The sequence below is a fragment of the Budorcas taxicolor genome, chromosome 5 (assembly GCF_023091745.1).
Source record: "Budorcas taxicolor isolate Tak-1 chromosome 5, Takin1.1, whole genome shotgun sequence".
NCBI classification, from domain to species: domain Eukaryota; kingdom Metazoa; phylum Chordata; class Mammalia; order Artiodactyla; family Bovidae; genus Budorcas; species Budorcas taxicolor.
Genome location: NC_068914.1, coordinates 102,121,870 through 102,142,606, shown reverse-complemented (window position 1 = coordinate 102,142,606; position 20,737 = coordinate 102,121,870). Strand labels below are relative to the sequence as shown.

Genomic DNA, 20,737 nt, shown 5'->3' with positions numbered 1-20,737 from the left:
ATAAGGTGTATTGGAACATGTGACAATAGATATATACAAAATAGAGGTTTTGCGTTCTTTGTGCCTTTCATGGTAGTAGCAGGGGTGAACTTTCAAAAAAGGATCAAATACTGATATCTGTAAGAACAGATATCTCAGGAATTCCATGATGGTCCAGAGGTTAGGGCTTAACAATCTCACTGCCATAGCCCAGGGTTCAATCCCTGTTTGGGGAATGAAGATCGTGCAAGCCACATGGCATAGCTAAAAAAGAAAACAAACAAACAATCAAGAAAGCACATATATCTACTTTTAGAGAACTCCTATAGAATTCCATTCCAATCAGCTATACCCAATACAAAATTTAAAAATTAAAGTTTGGGAAAAGAAAGAATTCAATTCCATTATTTAAAATGGGTTTTCTGTCAACCAGCCCCAGCCCCAGTAACTAGACTAGCTTTTCTACAACTATCTTAAGACAACTTGTCAGCTGCTTTAATTGACAAAAGTTATTTTCAAATCTCATTCTAAAATAATATTCAAAAGAATATTCTAAATGTATGTTTCAAAGTATGCTGTTAAAAATTTGGGGTTTTCCGCTTGAAATTTTTTCTATACTAGACCATTTGATGACTGAATTTGACCCCCTTGATAGAAAACAGATCAGTGGATTCTTAAGAATTGGGGAAGAGTTTATTGCACAGGGTTTGGAGGTGGAGTGTTCGAAGAACTGTCCTACACTTTGACTATGATGGTGACTGCATTTGTCAAGTTTTGGAGTTTTACTGAATGTAAATTCTACTTTAAATAAACATGACTTTTTTTTTCCTTCTTTTTTTAATTAATTTATTTTAATTGGAGGCTAATTACTTTACACACTGTGAGTTATGCATAAGTCTTTCCTCACCAAGACTGATCTGACCACTGTCTGTGCTGCATCTAATCTCCTATGGCATGGCACCATATGCCATCAACCACTCACTAGTCAGTTAATTGTACAAGATCTATTCTATTACAATGGGGAGCAGCAGTTGTCTTCACTAGAATAAAATTTCATTCAGGATATGAATTTCTTTTCCTAGTTCAGCATTTTCATCCATCCAAATTATGTGTTTTATTTACCATAATGTTATCCCATAATGTCTCTTATAAACATAGAGAAAGGATTGATATATACACACTACTACATTATATATTAAACATATATATGAAATATACTATATTATATATTAAATATATATATATTATATATTACATAGATAACTAATAAGGACTTACTATATAGCCCAGGGAATTCTATTCAATACTTTGTAATGGCCTATATGGGAAAAGAATCAAAAAAAGAGTGAATATATGTATATGTGTAACTGATTCACTTTGCTGTACACCTGAAACTAACACAACATTGTAAATTAACTGTATGCCAATAAAAATTTTTAAAATAAAAAAAATTTTAAGAAGTAATATTTATTTATTTATGTAATGTATTACCTTCTAGCTTCATCACCCATCATTTATCAACATAGTTTCTATACCTAACTGCAAATTCCTAAAAGGAGAACGTAATTAGCTCATGTCTATACCTAGGTCATTCTCCTCTAGCCAAGTTCTCTCAAAAGGAGGTGTGGACTGGGAGAAAAATAAAGTCTATCATATCTATTGTAAAATTATCTCTTTGTCTAGTCTGCGACATCAGGATGATCCACAAATAAATGTCCTTTCCCTTGAAGCTCTAGGCTAGATTGCATTAATCCCTTCTGCAAATCTTAATGTTAAGGTTCTGCTATTCCATCTCTCTTGCCTTTTCCTTATATACCTACTGTTATGGTTATTGCCCTCTGATATTCTCTGAGGCCTATGTTTGTCTTTCCTAAAGAGCTCTACCTGATGTAATGCTGTATCTCATTAGCATTCTCAGAAATACATATATGCCACACTCATCCATTCCTTCTCTCCATCAAAAGCCAAACTGGGAACAGGGGGAGAAGTTGCTCCCACAAGTAGCTAAGGTAACTCTCAACTGTCAAGAAGCAACCCCAGTTAGAAACATTCCTCACACTAAGCACAAGTGGAAAATTAACATTATATAACAGATTTTGGCCAAAGCAAATTATTGGTCTTATTCCTTTGACCAATCCAATCTGAAAATCCTGTATAAAGGAAATTTGAATTTTAAGCCCTTGGGGAGCCACATGACAATTATCATATCTGTGTAAAGGTTTAAAAATCAAGAGAGTCAGTAAATACGTGGAGGAGGGGTTTTCAAGCCCTACAGAAGAAAGAGAAGGACACAGGGCCTCCAGTATTCCTTCTGAGAATAGTTTTCAGGACACAGAAGACTGAAGGGAAGGGAAAGAAACTAATGCGGAAAACCCTAAGCCCTCCACAGGATTCATGTTACTTGACCAAGGTAGGCTCACCACAGCAACGGAAGGCTGATGCTCTGCTACTGTTTTGTTCCTCAGGAGATATATGACATGGTGTTATGAACATTAAGCAAGTTATTAAGGTACATTCTCTAGGTACATTCTCTATGTACATTATACATAACATAATGAAGACGTGTTTAGAATTATGCCCAGCATATCGTAAATGGCTCAAAAAACATGTTCCTCAGTCTCTCTGGGCTTCGTCCCTAATCCCTTATTAAAAGTTCAGTTCCAGAGTTCTCAACAAACAGGGTTCATTAGCATGCTCTGAATGTGGGCCTCCTGGGATCTTTTCTTTCCTCAACTGATTGTTCTGAGGCCTCCCCTGAATAGAACATGTAAAATATGCTTCTATCTAGTATAAAGTCAGAGACAGCACATATTCAGGCTCAGAAGGGTCAGAACAGAGGAAATCAGACTCTGAAGGGAGGGTGCTTTCTACTATCACTACGATAAATGTGTTTAACTTAAATAAATCATATCTCAAAGGATTACTTACTGGCCAGGGTGCATTTTAAATTAATGCAGAAATAAAAAGTAGTGAATGACAGCTAAACTGATAGATAGAAAAGAAGTAGCATTTTTCCTATGAACGTTTCATAGGTTCGTGAATTTTTGTGAATAATTAGGTCAATAAGTAGTTGTGGGAAGTGAAACAAGTTCAATTTTATTCTACCTTTCCTCTACATCTGACTTCTAAATCATGATTCATCGCATGGGCATGTATGGGTAAAATCCTACAGGACCACCCTGAAAGTCAAGTGTAAGTATATTCTCAGCTTATATCAGTGTTCCTTGTTCGTGACTATAGAGCATAAAATAATATTACTATGATTTTTTTTAATTAAAAAGCAACTTATGCTTGCTTTGTTGCATTCATATAATGTAGGTAAGTATAAAGTAAAAGGACTCAGCTCCCCTTATGTCCCCACTTCTTCATCTAACTCCATAAAAATAATACTGACAGCAATTTTTCCAGATCTATAAGACCATGCACATAAAAATATAATTTTAGAGCATAAGATATATATTTTTTAGACCAAATGGGATAATTTATACACAGTTATTCAACCGCTTCCTTTATCCATATAACAATATACCAAATATGTCCTTCCAAGTGAGTTCACATAAATCTTTGCCATTTATTTTATTTATTTAATGCATTTTATAGTTTTAAGGCACCAAAATTACTTAGTCACTTTCCTATTGATGGAAATTTTCATTGTTTCCATGTTTTTATGTTTACAGACAAGGTTGTAATGAATAGCTTTGTAAAATTATTGAAGCGGAATTATTATAGAATTTGTGTGGAATATTAATATAAAGGTTTGAATGATAACACACAGTTGTTCACCAAAGACCAGAAATTAATGACCAGGAAGTTCAAGAGCCTGGACGTTCAGGCACTGGATGATGTGGCCATGTTCCATACATCCTTGTGATTAGGATATTCTTAGGGACAATGGCAGAGATGGCTCCCCGGTGATCCAGAGAGGCCAGGGATATAGGGAGGTGGGGTTAGGATTTCTCTGTTTTAAGGATCTTAAAAGATCAGAACAGGAAGATGCCTAAAGGATTCTAGAAATTTGAAGGTTCTTTCTTAGGACAAATGCTGAGCTTTTGTAAAAGTATATTATGACCAAATAATCTGGTAGTCCCTTTCCTGGTTCTGTGTTAAAGCTATACCTGTATCCCAAGCGAAGTGACTCAGCCCATCTAGGAGGCTTAGAGGACCTAGGATGGAAGAGTCTGGTTGCATAGGAACACCACTCCCTTAGTGTCAGTGGTCAGAGGAGCCTGGTGAGTTACAGTACGCGGGGTCGCAAGAGTCAGACATGACTTAGTGACTAAACCACCACCACCAAGTGTCAATGGTAAGAATTTTAAGTAGTTCCTGAAAGCCCCTCCTGAAGTTATTTGGTGTCTGAGATTTGCCTTTCCATCGCTGACAATTCAGTATTGTGAAAACTAAGCAAGAGAGAGTCAAACGGACTTTATATACATTTATTGTTGTTGTTTAGTTGCTAAGTCCGGTCTGACTTTGTGACCCCATGGACTGTAGCCCCCCAGGCTTCTCTGTCCATGGTATCTCCCAGACAAGAATACTGGAGTGGGTTGCCATTTTCTACTCCAGGGGATCTTCCCGACCCAGGGATTGGAACAGAGTGCCTTTGTGTCTCCTGCACTGGCAGGTGGATTCTTCACCACTATGTCACTTGAGAAGTCCTTATATACATTTTAAAATTATTATATTCCCCTCATCCACAATAACAAATAAGAGAAATATAGACTTTTATTATTTGGTGGTAGAAAAACACCAAGTGTGAACAAGGAAAATTTCAAAATACAACCTTGCTGATAAAGGTTGGGCTCTCAGCTCTTAGAGGAAAGACCAGATAACACACATGACTCCTTGACTTTCATCAGTGAAAGAGAGACAGGAAACAGTAAAGTCAATTTATAGGTTCAAGAGACTTTACCTTAGACTGACTCTTAAATGCTCTTATTTGTTGTTAGATTTTAAAAAGCTAGGGAAAATGTACAGTTTATATAGCAAATTGCCAAAGATAAAAGGCTAAATGAAGAGCAAAATAAGAAGAAAGAAAAGGAACTATTTTTTTCATTTATTTAACAATTATGTATTTATTATGCTGTGTGCTTTTGCCAGTGTTATTGGGGGGTAAAAGAATACCAAAAAAGAATATTATTTATGAAAGAGCCTACTTTAATACCAACACTACAATCATTCAATAAGTGTTGGTTCTCCTGCTCTTCCTCTGCTATTAAGGAACTTAAAATCTATTTTTGGAAAAGTGACATATACCCATAAAACAGAGAATGGATAATACCCAAATAGAATGCATCATTTACGTTAATTCTTATCTTAGAATCAGACAGCTCTCTGTATTTATCCTGTGCCACAGACATTCAGATATTCATTTTGATATAAAATTTCCACACAGAATATGGCCCGCATGGAAAGCAGTATGGCTATTTCTAACAAAACTAAAAATAGAATTATAATATGATCCAGCAAAATATGCTTCTGGATATATATCCAAAAGAAATGAAAGTAGAATCTTGAAGATATATTTGGATACCCATGATTATAGCAGCTTTATTTGCAATAATCAAGAAATGGAAGCAACCGATCAGCAGATGAATGGGTAGATAAAATATGACATTTACATACAGTGGAATATTATTCGATCTTTAAAAGGAAGGAAATCCTGTCACGTGGATTATTAACCTTGAGAACATTACACTAAGTGAAATAAACCAGTCACAAAAACACATACATACATACACAGTGTATGATTCCACTTATATGAGATGTCTAAAGTAGTCAAAATCATAAAAACAGAAAGTAGAATGGTGGCTGCCAGGAGCAGCAGTTGAGCAGGAGTATGGAGAGTTGTTCAACAGGCATAGCATTTCAGCTTTACAAGATGGAAAAGTTCTGGAGATCTGTTGCACAACAATGTGGATATGCTTAACATCGAACTCCACACTTTGGCTGATTCGTGTTGATGTTTGACAGAAATCAACAAAATTCTGTAAAGCAATTATCCTGCAATTAAAAAATAAATATATTTTTAGAAAAGAAAAAATGGTTAAGATGGTAAATTTTATCTCGTGTTTTTGACCACAATTTTTTAAAATTCCATAAAACATCTCACAAATGCTAATTACACTTTGCACAGATTATCTTACTCAGATAATGTACTTAGCAACTGGACTTAACTCACTGATTTTCCTACCCATTTGCACAGGAGATCTGCTGGAAGTGAAGGAAGAGGCCAGCTCTCACAGAGGCCTATAACTTCTATAGCCTTATGGCTACAGAAAGAGAGAAACTATTTGCTTGAGCCATATATTGCCAGGGTCAATGCAAGGACTATAATTTTCCTTTTGAATATGAGTGGCTAACCCACTCCAGTATCCTTGCCTGGGAAATCCCATGGACAGAGGAGCCTGGCAGGCTACAGTCCATGGGGTTACAAAGAGTCGGACATGACTTAGCTACTAAACAACAGTGGTCTATAAACACAGTTTTCTCAACTGACTTCTAACAGAAAAAATGAAGTTATAAAACTGCCACTTGTATAAAATAATATTTTTAAGATAGGAATTAATGTATTCTATTCAGTCATTAACCATTTTCTGTTTTTTAATTTATTTTTATTTTTGGCTGCGTTGGGTCTTCATTGCTATGCATGGGCTTTCTCTAGTTTCAGCAAGCAGAGGCTACTCTCTAGTTGCAGTGTACAGGCTTCTCATTGTAACGACTTCTCTTGTTGCAGAGCACAGGCTCTAGGGCACGCAGGCTCAGTAGTTGCAGCCTACAGGCCTAGTCACCCTACGGCGTGTGGAATCCTCCTGGATCAGGTATCAAACCCATGTCCCTCACACTGGTAGGTGGATGCTTAACCCCTGGACCACCAGAGAAGTCCCAACCATTCTCTATTTCATGTGTACATTACATCTCTCCAAAAACTGAATGTAAGTTCCTTAAGAGCAGAGGAAAGGCAAGAGAACCAACATTTATTTCAAAAGTAAATATCTTAAAACGCCAAACGAAAAAAAATCTATCAAAGAGCTTGGAAATTTAAAGAAGTTTTAATCACAAGGTAGAAATATGCTGATATAATTTTAACATATTAAGTTTAGTTAGAGGGGAGAATATCTAAAAGAAATATGCTAAAGCTAATGATATGGAGATGAAAATGAAATAAGAATTCAGGCCTACAAATATCCACTTGAGGGGTAGCATGAGACAGGCGTAAGACAGTACCATTTCACTGATGTGGAAACTAAAGCAGGCTAACCACCTGTATGTGTGTTTGAGAGAAAGAAGTGCCAAAGTGAGAGATACATCACTAGTGTCTGAAGAAAGGAGGAAAAATCAGGGAGAAACCACTAGTTAAAGGCAGAAATTTAAAAGATACTAGAAGAAAAAAATCAAATTTCTCAATAAGGTTCACAACTTTTGATTTCAGTTATGTTTTTCTAGCCAGAGTAAAATTACATGCTTATTAATAAATATGGATATGGAAGAAAATGATAGCAGGTATCTGATTGGAGAGATACCATCTGTTCCTCTGCTAAAACCACCTAAGACCGGATGACTGGGACCTGAGGGAAAGCTGACACCAGCAGCAAAGATTGTTAGACTGGTGACATTAGTTACAATGGTCCACAAATTTAAAATGTCAAAGAAAAGTTGGGGCATCTTTGGTTACCATAGTTATAATGGCATTGCTGAATCTATTCTAAAGACTCCTCAACTATAGCTAACGAGTTAGCATTTCTTCTCACATTGAGACCAAGAGAGTTATGGATGTGAAATTTCACTGCCAAATTAGCAGAAATAAAGAAAGATCAGAAGTAAAGTTAACACTGAAAATGAAAATAAAAATAGGAAACATAGAAAATGATAACTTAGGCATTGGTTTAGAAGGTAGGCTAGGGAAGTACATGAAAAGTTGAAAAGGATCATGGAGAAAACCCTCATACATGGAAATTTAAGAAAATAATCCTTGGGACTTCCCTGGCAGTCCAGTGGTCAAGACTCTGCACTTCTACTGCAGGGGGAAAGGGTTCCATCCTTCATTAGGGAACTACAGTTAATTAATCAGTGAATAAATTAATTAAAATTGAAAGCTTATCCCCAGCTTTCATTCAAGAAACATGAATGAAATGAAAGGCAACCAACCAGAATGGTAGATAATATTTGGAAACCATGCATCTGATAAAGGGTTAATAAATCATAAGGAACTCACACAACTCAATAGCAAAGTAAAACAAAACAAAAACCAATAAATTGATTTTTTTAAAAAAGGAATTCTTGTGAATAGTCAACTTCTGTCCAATAGAAAAACTCAGTTAAGTCAAAATGACAGAAAAAAAGAAAAAAAGGCATTTGAACCAATTCAACAAGAAAAGCTTAGGCTCTCCCAAAGGTTTTTGAGCTCCTCTTCCATTCTCACCACTATTTCTTTCCTTTGTAGGCAGCAAAGGGTAGCAATGAAAAACCAAACCTATATAACAGAATTCATTCTGCTGGGACTAACAGACATCCCAGAGCTTCAGTCTGTAATCTTCATACTTCTCTTCCTCACCTATGTATTCAGCATTATTGGAAACCTGACGATCATCACCCTCACACTACTGGACTCCCACCTCCACACGCCCATGTATTTCTTCCTCTGGAACTTCTCCTTCTTAGAAATTTCCTTTACAACCACTTTTACTCCTAGGCTACTGTTCAGCATATCAACTGGAAACAAGAGCATCAGCTTTGCTGGCTGCTTCACTCAGTATTTCTTTGCCATATTCCTGGGGGCCACAGAATTTTACCTTCTGGCTGCCATGTCCTATGACCGCTATGTGGCCATATGCAAACCCCTGCATTACATGACCATCATGAACAGCAGAGTCTGCATCCAGCTGATCCTCTGCTCCTGGCTGGGTGGATTTCTCATCATTTTATCCCCAATCATCCTGACCAGTCAACTGGACTTCTGTGCCTCCAACAAGCTGAATCATTATTATTGTGACTATGGACCCCTCATAGAAATATCTTGCTCAGACACAAGACTCCTGGAGCTGGTTGACTTCATCTTAGCAGTTGTGACGTTGGTGCTCACCCTGATGCTGGTGATTCTCTCCTACACAAACATCATCCAGACTGTTCTGAAGACCCCTCAGCTCAGCAAAGGAAGAAAGCCTTTTCCACATGCTCATCCCACATGATTGTCATCACCCTCTCTTATGGCAGCTGCATCTTCATGTACATAAAACCCTCAGCAAAAGAAGGAGTTGCCTTCAATAAGGGAGTCGCTGTGCTCAATACCTCAATTGCCCCTTTATTGAACCCATTCATTTATACTCTGAGGAATGAACAAGTAAAACAATCCTTCAAAAATGTGGCCAGAAAGATTGTGAGTCTTTAGTGAATGTAAAGACCTCAAACTTAAAACACAATCTGAATAATATTTATGAAGTTCTTCTCAAGGATAACTTCTTCAACCCGCTTCTTATTAAAGCAGTATCTCAGGGGACTTCCCTGGTGGTCCATCGCTAAGACTCCACACTCCCAAAGCAGGGGGCTTGGGTTCAATTTCTGGTCAGGGAACTACTTCTCACATGCCACAACTGAGACTCGAACTGGAACTAGACTCTGAGGTTTCTGATTCTGTATTAATAACATACCACAATCACATCATGCAGGGGTACCCATCTGAACTGCCACATCTCAATAAAATATTTTAGTTGTTGTTCAGTTGCTAAGTCATATCCAACTCTTTGTGACCCTATGGACTGCAGCATGCCAGGCTCCTCTGTCCTCCACTATCTCCCAGAGTTTGCTCAAATTCAAGTCCACTGATTCAGTGATGCTGTGTAAACTATCTCATCCTCTACCACAGCCTTCTCCTTTTGTCTTTCAATCAGGGTCTTTTCCAGTGAGTCAGCTCTTCCCATCAGGTGGCCAGAGTATTGGAGCTTCAGCTTCAGCATCAGTCTTCCAATAAATATTTGGGTTGATTTCCTTTAAGATTGACTGGTTTGACCTCCCTGCAGTTCAAGGGATTCTCAAGAGCCTTGTCCAGCACCACAGTTTGAAAGCATCAATTCTTCAGCACTCCGACTTCTTTATGGTCCAACTCACACATTCTTACAAGACTACTGGAAAAACCATAACTTTGAGTACATGGACTTTGGCAACAAAGTAATGTCTCTGCTTTTTAATACACTGTCTAGGTTGGTCGTGGCTTTTCTTCCAAGGAGCAAGTGTCTTTTAATTTCATGGCTGCAGTCACCATCCACAGTGATTTTGGAGCCCAAGTTTGAAGCTATCACTGTTTCCACTTTTTCCCCATCTATTTTCCATGAAGTGATGGGGCCAGGTGCCATGATCTTAGTTTCTTGAATGTTGAATTTGAAGCCAGCTTTTTTACTCTCCTCTTTCCACATTCATCAAGAAGCTGTTTAGCTCCTCTTCACTTTCTGCCATTAGAGTGGTATCATCTGCATATCCAAAGTTGTTGATACTTCTCCCAGCAATCTTGATTCCAGTTTATGATTTACCGGCCTGGCATTTCACATGATTGCATGTGGCTCAGCTGATAAAGAATCTGCCTGCAATGCGGGAGACCTGGGTTTGATCCCTGGGTTGGGAAAATCCCTTGGAGAAGGGAAAGGCTACCCACTCCAGTATTTGGCCTGGAGAATTCCATGGACTGTATAATCCATGGGGTCACAAAGAGTTGGACATGACTGAGCGACTTTCACTTTCACTTTCACTCTGCATATAAGCTAAACAAAGTGAAGAGTCATGTCCAACTCTTTGGGACCCCATGGACTGCATCCTGCCAGCCTCCTCTGTCCATGGAATTCTCCAGGCAAGAATACTGGAATGGGTAGCTGTTCCCTTCTCCAGGGAATCTTACCAACCCAGGGATCAAATCCAGGTCTCCCACATTACAGGCAGATTCTTTACCATCTGAGCCATCAGGGAAGCACAAGTTAAATAAGCAGGGTGATACTACACAGCCTTGACATACTTACACATTTCACAATTTTGAGCCAGTCAGTTTTTCTGTGTCCAGCCCTAACTGTTGCTTCTGGCCCTGCATACAGGTTTCTTAAGAGACAGATAAGGCGGTCTGGTACTCCCATTTTTTAAGAATTCTCCACTGTTTGTTGTGATCCACACAGTCAAAGGCTTTAGCATAGTCAATGAGGCAGATGTAGATATTTTTCTAGAAATCCCTTGCTTTCTCTATGATCCATCAGATGTTGGCAATTTGATCTCTGGTTCCTCTACCTTTTCTAAATCCAGTTTGTACATTTGAAGCTTCTCAGTTCACATACTGCTGAAGCCTAGCTTGAAGGATTTTGAGCATTACCTTGCTAGCATGTGAAATGAGCACAATTGTGCAGTAGTTTGAACATTCTTTGGCATTGCCCTTCTTTGTGATTGAAACGACAACTCACCTTTTCCAGTCCTGTGGCCACTGCTGAGTTTTCTAAATTTGCTGATATATTGAACTGCCACATCTGAATAAAGTATTTTAGTATTATAGTAGGATTTAAAGCCAATTAACAACTTCCATGGTGGTCCAATGTTTAAGAGCCACCATCACCTGCCAATGCAGGGAACATGGGTTTAACCCTGGTCCAGGAAGATACCACATACTTCAGGGCAACTAAGCACATGAGCCACAGTTACTGAGCCCACACTTTAGAGCCAGGGAGCCACAAAGAGAGAAGCCTGCATATTACAGCTAAAGAGTAGCCCCCACCTACCACAACCAGAGGAAACCTACCACAGACCAAAAACCCAGCACAGCCAAATATAAATAAATAACACATTTTAAAATGATTTAAAAACTGATCAACTAACTCAACATTTATAGATGCTTGTGAATGGACCAGCCAAGACTGTAAGAATGACAAAGTTGTCTTCAGTTCTTTCCAACATACTCATCAGTTCAGCTCAGTTCAGCTGCTCAGTCGTGTCCAACTCTTTGCCACCCCATGAACAACAGCGCGTCAGGCTTCCCTGTCCATCACCAACTCCTGGAGTCCACCCAAACCCATGTCCATTGAGTCAGTAATGCCATCCAACCATCTCGTTCTCTGTCATCCCCTTCTCCTCCTGCCCTCAATCTTTCCCAACATCAGAGTCTTTTCAAATGAGTCAGCTCTTCGCATCAGGTGGCTAAAGTATTGGAGTTTCAGCTTCAACATCAGTCCTACCAATGAACACTCAGGACTGATTTCCTTTAGGATGGACTGGCTAGATCTCCTTGCAGTCCAAGGGACTCTCAAGAGTCTTCTCAAAAGCATCAATTCTTCCTTGCTCAGCTTTTTTTTAATTTAATTAATTTATTTCTTTTACTTTACAGTATTGTATTGGTTTTGCCATACATTGATTTGAATCCGCCATGCTCTCACATCCATACATAACTAGATGGACCTTTGTTGGCCAAGTAATGTCTTTGCTTTTTAATATGCTGTCTAGGCTGGTCATAACTTTCCTTCCAAGGAGTAAGCGTCTTTTAATTTCATGGCTGCAATCACCATCTGCAGTGACACTGGAGCCCAGAAAAATAAAGTCAGCCACTGTTCCCACTGTTTCTCCATCTGTTTGCCATGAAGTGATGGGACTGGATGCCGTGATCTTAGCTGTCTCAATGTTGAACTTAAAGCCAACTTTTTCACTCTCTTCTTTCACTTTCATCAGAGGCTCTTTAGTTCTTCTTCACTTTCTGCCATAAGGATTGTGTCATCTGCATATCTGAAGTTATTGATATTTCTCCCAGCAATCTTGATTCCAGCTTGTGCTTCTTCCAGCCCAGCGTTTCTCATGATGTACTCTGCATAGAAGTTAAATAAGCAGGGTGACAATATACAGCCTTGACATACTCCTTTTCCTATTTGGAACCAGTCTGTTGTTCCATGTCCAGTTCTAACTGTTGCTTCCTTATCTGCATACAGGTTTCTCAAGAGGCAGGTCAGGTGGTCTGGTATTCCCATCTCTTTCAGAATTTTCCACAGTTTCTTGTGATCTACACAGTCAAAGGCTTTGGCATAGTCAATAAAGCAGAAATAGATGTTTTTCTGGAACTCTCTTGCTTTTTCAATGATCCAGCGGATGTTGGCAATTTGATCTCTGGTTCCTCTGCCTTTTCTAAAACCAGCTTGAACATCTGGAAGTTCACAGTTCACATTTTGCTGAAGTCTGGCTTGGAGAATTTTGAGCATTACTTTACTAATGTGTGAGATGAGTGCAACTGTGTGGTAGTTTGAGCATTCTTTGGTATTGCCTTTCTTTGGGACTGGAATGAAAACTGACCTTTTCCAGTCCTGTGGCCACTGCTGAGTTTTCCAAATTTGCTGGCATATTGAGTGCAGCACTTTCACAGCATCATCTTTCAGGATTTGAAATAGCTCAACTGGAATTCCATCACCTCTACTAGCTTTGTTCGTAGTGATGCTTCCTAAGGCCCACCTGACTTCACATTCCAGGATGCCTAGCTCTAAGTGAGTGATCATACCATCGTGATTATCTTGGTCATGAAGATCTTTTTTGTACACGTCTTCTATCTATTCCTGACACCTCTTCTTAATATCTTCTGCTTCTGTTAGGTCCCTACCATTTCTGTCCTTTATTGAGCCCATCCCTGCATGAAATGTTCCCTTGGTATCTCTAATTTTCTTGACAAGATCTCTAGTCTTTCCCATTCTATTGTTTTCCTCTATTTTTTTGCATTGATGGCTGAGGAAGGCTTTCTTATCTTTCCTTGCTATTCTTTGGAACTCTGCAACATACTCATCAGTTCTCAAAAATATTTATCAACACTTGTTACCAACTACTGATACGTTGTTAACAAATGACAGGTGTACATATTCTTTTAGGTGAAGTTTTAGGTAAATGTCCTTTTCTCTGGGGATTTTTCACAAATTGTCCTGCTTACAACTGTGGCCAAAACAACCACACCCAAACCTCATTAGTAAGTTCTGAGCACAGATTCCCCTGAGCACCATTTGTTGTTTCCCATAATTGATCCTCTGGGTCCACAATAATAGAGTGAGTATATAAAGCAAATGTCCCATTTTGATTGAGTGGGACCTGTTCAGAAGCCCTCTTGCATGACCTAAAACTTCAGAACCTTAGGTTCCAGTGGGGAAATCATGTCCCGTGGCACAAGAGGAAGCTTCCAGCCACATCACAGACTCTCTCTAACCCTTCTGATACATGGTTTGGATGTTGACTAATCAGCAGAAATTTGTCCTTGGATAGCTATGATTTAGAATTGTTACAGCTGAAGGGACAGATATGTTGGAAAAGCCCAGGCAGACATGAAGATGAGTCAAGAAAAGAAATTTTTATGAAAACTTAGTCCTGTGATTATTTCTACAGTGTTGCCTCCACATTTTGCTACAAGTCTGAACTCTTCATGAAATATAGGACATTCAGGTCTGTACACTTCCTGCTTTCTTTTTGAAGGATCATCACCTGAGGTGCTTGTGTTGTCCCTGGACCAGCGAGTTCCTGAGGCCACTTCCCAGATAACAAGTTATTGTCCTGACAAAGAGGGAGTTGCAGGTCACAGCTTCCTTTGCCAGGCCCCAGAAATGACCCAAGACCAAGGCTTCTGAATCACTGGGCAAATTCTCTGCTGCCCTTGGGAACTCCTTTTGGCTCATTCTGAGAAAATAACAGGTTCAGAAATCTTTCTTTAATGAGGCTAAAGGATAGTTGTGTGTGTGTGTGTGTGTGTGTGTGTGTGTGTGTGTGTGTGTGTTAGTTGCTCTGCTGCTGCTGCTGCTAAGTTGCCTCAGTCGTGTCCGACTCTGTGTGACCCCATAGACGGCAGCCCACTAGGCTCCTCTGTCCCTGGGATTCTCCAGGCAAGAACACTGGAGTGGGTTGCCATTTCCTTCTCCAATGCATGAAAGTGAAAAGTGAAAGTGAAGTCGCTCAGTCGTGTCCGACTCTTAGCGACCCCATGGACTGCAGCCCGCCTGCTCAGTCATGTCCAATTCTTTGCGACCCCATGGACTGTAGTCTGCCAGGCTCCTCTGTCCAAGGAATTCTCCAGGCAAGAATACTGGAGAAGTTAGCCATTGCCTTCTCCAAGGTTTTTTCCCAACCCAGAGCTCAAACCCAGGTCTCCTGTATTGCAGGTGGATTTTTTACTGTCTGAGCCACCAGGGAAGCCAAAAGTATATTTCTCCTCCCCCAAAGAAAATAGAACTATTTGCAAACACAGACTGCCTGGGTGGGAGTGGAAGCAAGGAAATGGGGGGAACAGATAGGCAGCAGGTCTCTTTGGCAATAATTCTCCAAACTTTTTAAATCATACATCTAGTCTGTAAATATTTTGAAATGAAGTTGAGGATATAGTCCCAATATATGTGTATATTAATTTATTTTAAAACTATTTATATGTACTTCTATATAAGCATATAGATTATGCTTTATAGCAATTAAAAAACAGAAATTTTTAAAGAGCTAAAAATAAATAAAATACTTCATCAACTTCAAAACACACATTTTAGCATCTCTGAAACTGAGAAACGCCTTATGATCAATAGTAATTTAGCATAGTGTCATAGTCTAGTCGGTATCATCTTTTCTTCCTTAAAGGCACATAAAACAATGCTGTATGGAACACTTGATTGTATCTTAGATTTCACGAAATAAGGTATAACTAGAAGATTGACATATCTCTGTCACATACCCCCAGTAAATCCTCTGGTTCACCCCATGATGTGAATGTTTCCCACATTTAGAGACCAGTGACAGAGATCATGGAGTTCCTGAGTCATTGATCTCAAATTAAAAGGAGTGAGAGAAAATAATTCAACAGAACTTCATAGATTTCTTCAGGGGAAAGTCTCTTTTCTACACAACAAAATAACAAACCTGAGAGCATCATAGATCTGATCCTGGCGAGGCAACATTCAAGTGGCTTCCACATCGTCTTTAGATTCTCCTCATGGCTGTAGGCGAGTAGTTAATTTCTGTGGAGTTTACCTTCTTTATCAAAAAATGAGTGCAACAACCCTCATAGTATTTTATTTCTTGTCAGTACCATCCCAGCAATCTATAGATATACCTATCAATGTCAAACACCAGAGATCAGTGTGAGAAAGGGGTCTGAGCACCTGAACAGACATTTTTCCAAAGAATATATACAAGTGGCCAACAAGTACATGAAAAGATGCCAACAGCACTAAACCTTAAAGAAATGTTAATCAAAACTTCAATGAGAGGTCATCTTATATTTGTCAGAATGTCCATTATCAAAAAGACAAGAGGGAACAAGTGTTGGCAAGGATGTGGAGAAAAGAGAACCCTGTACATTGTTAGTGGCAATGTAACTGGTACAGCCACTATGAAAAACAGTATAGAGGTTCCTCAATAAATTAAAAATAGAGCTAACATATGATCCAGCAATCCCACTTAAGGGGCATATAGCCAAAGGAAACAAAATCACTACCTCTAAGAGATACCTGCACTCTTATGTTCATAGCATGATTATTAACAATAGCCAAGGCACCTAAGCGTCCATCAACAGATGAGCGGATAAAGAAAATGTGGTCCATATATGTTATTTTATGCATATTTAATTCTCAGAAAAGAAGGATATTCTGCCATTTGCAATAACATAGATGATTTGGAGGATATTATGCTAAGTGAAATAAGCCAGACAAAGACAAATACTATAGGGAATACTTATACAAATACTTCTGAGGAACCTAAATTAAAAGTCCAACTCACAGAAACAGATTGTTGATTGCCTGTGGAAGGTAGAAGAGTTAGGCATAAGTTGATAAGAGATTTAATTGTAAGATGAATATGGTCTGAGTATTTAATGTATAACATGGTGACTATAGTTGATAATGCTGTAGTATATAATTGAAATTTTAAGAGAATAGAACTTACACATCCTCACAAAAGGGAAAAAAGTGTTAATATGTGAAATAGAGGGTATGCTAATAAATTGGATAGGGGGAATCCTTTCACGAAACATACATGTATCAAATCATAACCTTGGACACTTTAGAAAGTGAAACTGAAAATTGCTCAGTCGTGTCTGACTCTTTGTGACACTATGGACTATACAGTCCATGGCATTCCCCAGGCAGAATACTGGAGTGGGTATCCATTCCCTTCTCCAGGGGATCTTCCCAACCTAAGGATCAAACCCAGGTCTCCCACATTGCAGGCAGATTCCCAACTGAGCTATCAGGGAATCCGTTTAAATACCTTACAATTTTGTTTGTCAACTGCACCTCAATAAACCTGGGTGAGAGAAGAAAGTGGTCTGATGAAAAACGAAGAAGACATTCCCCATCTTCAATGTCCAGATGCAATGTCAAGCAATTTTTAAAAAAGATTCAATGTAAGTGAAAATGGCCTCATATTACAAAACTGCATGCTACATATGTGATGAAGTAGGAGGTTTTTTTGCCAATACAGACCTGAGAAGATGCGTACCTATACTGAGTAAAAAGGGAAGGTAAGTGATGAGCTACACAGATGAACAAAACGGTCCCTGAGCTCAGGTGTTTGTGGTCTTGCAAGGAAAACAGGCTCTATCCTTTATAACAGACCCTATGGAAATATACCAGGCAAGTGCTCAGTCACTAAGTCGTGTTCAGCTCTTTGCAACCCCATGGACTTCAGCCTGCCAGGCACCCCTGTCCATGGGATTTTCCAGGCAAGAATACTGGAGTGGGTTGCCATTTCCTCCTCCAGGGGATCTTCCTGACTCAGGGATCAAACCCACATCTCCTGTGTCTCTTGCATTGGCCGGGGGATTCTTTACCACATGCCATTTGGGAAGCACCATATCAGGCACAGACTATAAATTATGGGAAATGGGAGGAAGCAGTGAATTCAGCCTAGGGCTTACAGGGAAGGCTTCAAATAAGAGGTCTTAAAGGGACTTCCCCAGTGGTCCAGTGGTTAGGACTCAGGTTCCACTGTGGTGGACATGGGTTCCATCCTTGATCCAGGAACTAGAATCCCACATAAACATTTAGCACAGTGTGGGCAAAAATAAATAAAACTTTTCTAAAATAAGAAGTCTTAAGCTAGATCTTAAAGGATGAATAGGTGTTTGCCAATTCTAAAAAGGCCTGGGAGAACAGCAGATAATTCTTGTTTTGTTTATTTGCTTATCTATTTAATATATTAATATAATAATAATAATTGCTTTTTGAATATTCACCATGTGGCAATCACTGTTAAAATCTTTACAAGCATTATGTCATTTCATCATCACAAATATCCTGTTACTATTCCCACTTTACAAAAGATTACTTAATGAGTTTCTTGCATGGACATGCTATGATTATTTCACCAAAACTTAACCTCTGTTCACTGATGCCAAATGGAAACATGGAGATAGAGTTTTGGGTGAAGTAGAAAGAGTAGCTTTTATTGCTTTGCCAGTAGGCTTTGCCCTCAAGACTGTGTGACTCACCCTGAAGAGGGTAGTGAGGAGTAGGGTGTGATCAGCTCATGGACAGTTCTGGGATTGGCCAGCATCAAGTTGCAGTTCTGTGTATTATCAGTCTTCTAATTTCAACCAGTCTAGGGTCTATGTGTTTGTTGTCAGCAGTTTTCACCTGGAGGGAGTCTGCTTTCTGTAAAAATAAGAAAGTGTGTCAAACCTTTATCTATATCTTTCAGGGAACTGTGAATTTGGAAATTCAGCTATATGGCAGAATTATTGTCTAAATTGTTACCAGTTCCCCAGACCAATAGCTACTCTTCATTTCTACATCTTCTCATTTTCCAATCATTAACTCTTGAGTCAACATTTTACTTGAGAAGACAAGGACACAGAGGCTTGTACACAGTTTCACTATTATATCATCTTCATTAAATGGAGGACTGTGCTTCCCAGAATGCCCTCACCTGTATGGGCCCCCTACCTATAGGGCCAGCCAGAAGAACTAGCAAGAGGTGTGAAAATAGGAAATGATGATGCATCACACTGCAAGTTGTTTTGTAGTCAGATGAGGTGATGGACAGAGGAAGCTGTGATCAGTGGGATTAAATGCATCTTTGTTCTTCTGTTCTTAGCAGAGGATTCTGTATAGACTTTCTCAGATGAAGTAAAAGGAAGAAATGAAAGAAAAGAGGGAGGGAAGATGGGAGTGACAGAGGACAATCACTGACATCCAATAATTCTTTCAGGATTCTAAAGAAGGTGACATTTTTGACTAGGGAAGGGCTTCTAGAAGCTTCTGCTCTACTTCCCTCAATCCATTGGGAGGCCTATCTGATGCTTCTATCTGCCCAAGATTGCTAATGTCTGATGTCTCTATCTGCCCTGGATTGCTAATGTCTGATGTCTCTATCGCCCGGGCTTGCATGTTTCTGGAAAGGACATGAAATCTACAATGGCCAATCAGACCTTGATGACTGAGTTCTTCCTCCAAGGCCTGACAGACACCAAAGAGCTTCAGGTGGCAGTTTTCCTGCTCCTGCTGCTTGCCTACCTCGTGACCGTCTCTGGAAACCTGGCCATCATCAGCCTGACCTTGCTGGACACCCGCCTGCAGACCCCTATGTACTTCTTCCTCCGGAATCTGTCCTGCTTAGAAATTTGGTTCCAGACTGTCATCGTGCCCAAGATGCTGCTCAACATTGCCACGGGAACTAAGACCATTAGCTTTGCTGGCTGCATCGCCCAGGACTTTTTCCACATCTTCCTGGGGGCCACGGAGTTCTTCCTCCTCACAGCCATGGCCTATGACCGGTACATCGCCATCTGCCGGCCGCTCCGCTACCCCGTCCTCATGAGCAGCAGAGTCTGTACACGGCTCATCCTCACCTGCTGGCTGGCAGGATTCTCCCTCATCATCATTCCTCTCGTCTTCACCAGTCAGCTTCCATTCTGTGACACCCACATCAACCACTTCTTCTGTGACTATACACCTCTAATGGAGGTGGTCTGCAGTGGGCCAGAGGTGCTGGAGATGGTGGATTTTACCCTGGCCTTGGTGGCACTGCTCAGCACACTGGTGCTGATCTCCATGTCCTATGTCCAGATTATCCGGACAATTATCCGGATCCCCTCTGTCCAGGAGAGGAAAAAGGCTTTCTCCACCTGTTCCTCCCACATCATTGTGGTCACCATGTGCTACGGCACCTGCTTCTTCATGTACGTAAAGCCTTCTCCAGGCAAAGGGGTTGATCTCAACAAAGGAGTATCTCTAATGAATACAGTTATTGCCCCTCTCCTGAACCCCTTCATCTATACTCTCAGGAACCAGCAAGTGAAGCAAGTGGTAAAAGACTTGGTCAGAAAAATGACTGGGCTCCAGAATAAGTAGCAGCCCTGCAAGGCACCTTCCAGGGTGTGTAAGGAGTCGAGGCTCACTCACTCCCATTGCTTCTTCCTCCACAACCACCCTCAGATTCACTCTACCTCTATATTTCAACACATAGTTCATGTGTCAAAGATGACCCACTGTCAGAGACTGCAAGTGATTAGTATATACTCTTTGCTTCCCTGTAGCCACCTGCCTTGGTCGTGCCCTCCCACACTGACATTGGGTTTAGCCATGTGGCTTGCTTCATACAAGCGACACTTTATGTTTGCATTGTTAGTTACTCAGTCATGTCCAACTCTGCGAGCCCATGGTTTGTAGCCCACCACAGTGTCCGTGGAATTCTGCAGGCAAGGATACTGGGATGGGTAAGCCATTCCCCTCTCCAGGGGATCTTCCTGACCCAGAGATTGATTGACTTCACTCAGATTCTTTACCATCTGAGCCACCAGGAAACTTGC

General features: G+C 39.9%; 2 protein-coding genes across 2 annotated transcripts; both read left to right on the top strand.

The window, feature by feature from the left end:
* The first annotated feature begins 8,435 nt into the window (after positions 1 to 8,435).
* On the top strand, positions 8,436 to 9,364 carry LOC128047948 (olfactory receptor 6C4-like). Its single transcript, XM_052640381.1, is given in 2 exon segments — positions 8,436 to 9,108; positions 9,111 to 9,364. Coding segments are annotated over 2 exon segments (927 nt in total).
* A 9,979-nt stretch (positions 9,365 to 19,343) lies between these two features.
* Positions 19,344 to 20,279, top strand: LOC128048152 (olfactory receptor 2AP1-like). Its single transcript, XM_052640578.1, has one exon. It carries the CDS (start codon positions 19,344 to 19,346, stop codon positions 20,277 to 20,279), a length of 936 nt encoding a protein of 311 aa, XP_052496538.1.
* The last annotated feature ends 458 nt before the right edge of the window (positions 20,280 to 20,737 follow it).

Bases quoted from the DNA above. Each gene is read 5' to 3' on its own strand.
- LOC128048152 (XM_052640578.1), top strand. From the start codon at position 19,344: ATGGCCAATCAGACCTTGATGACTGAGTTCTTCCTCCAAGGCCTGACA.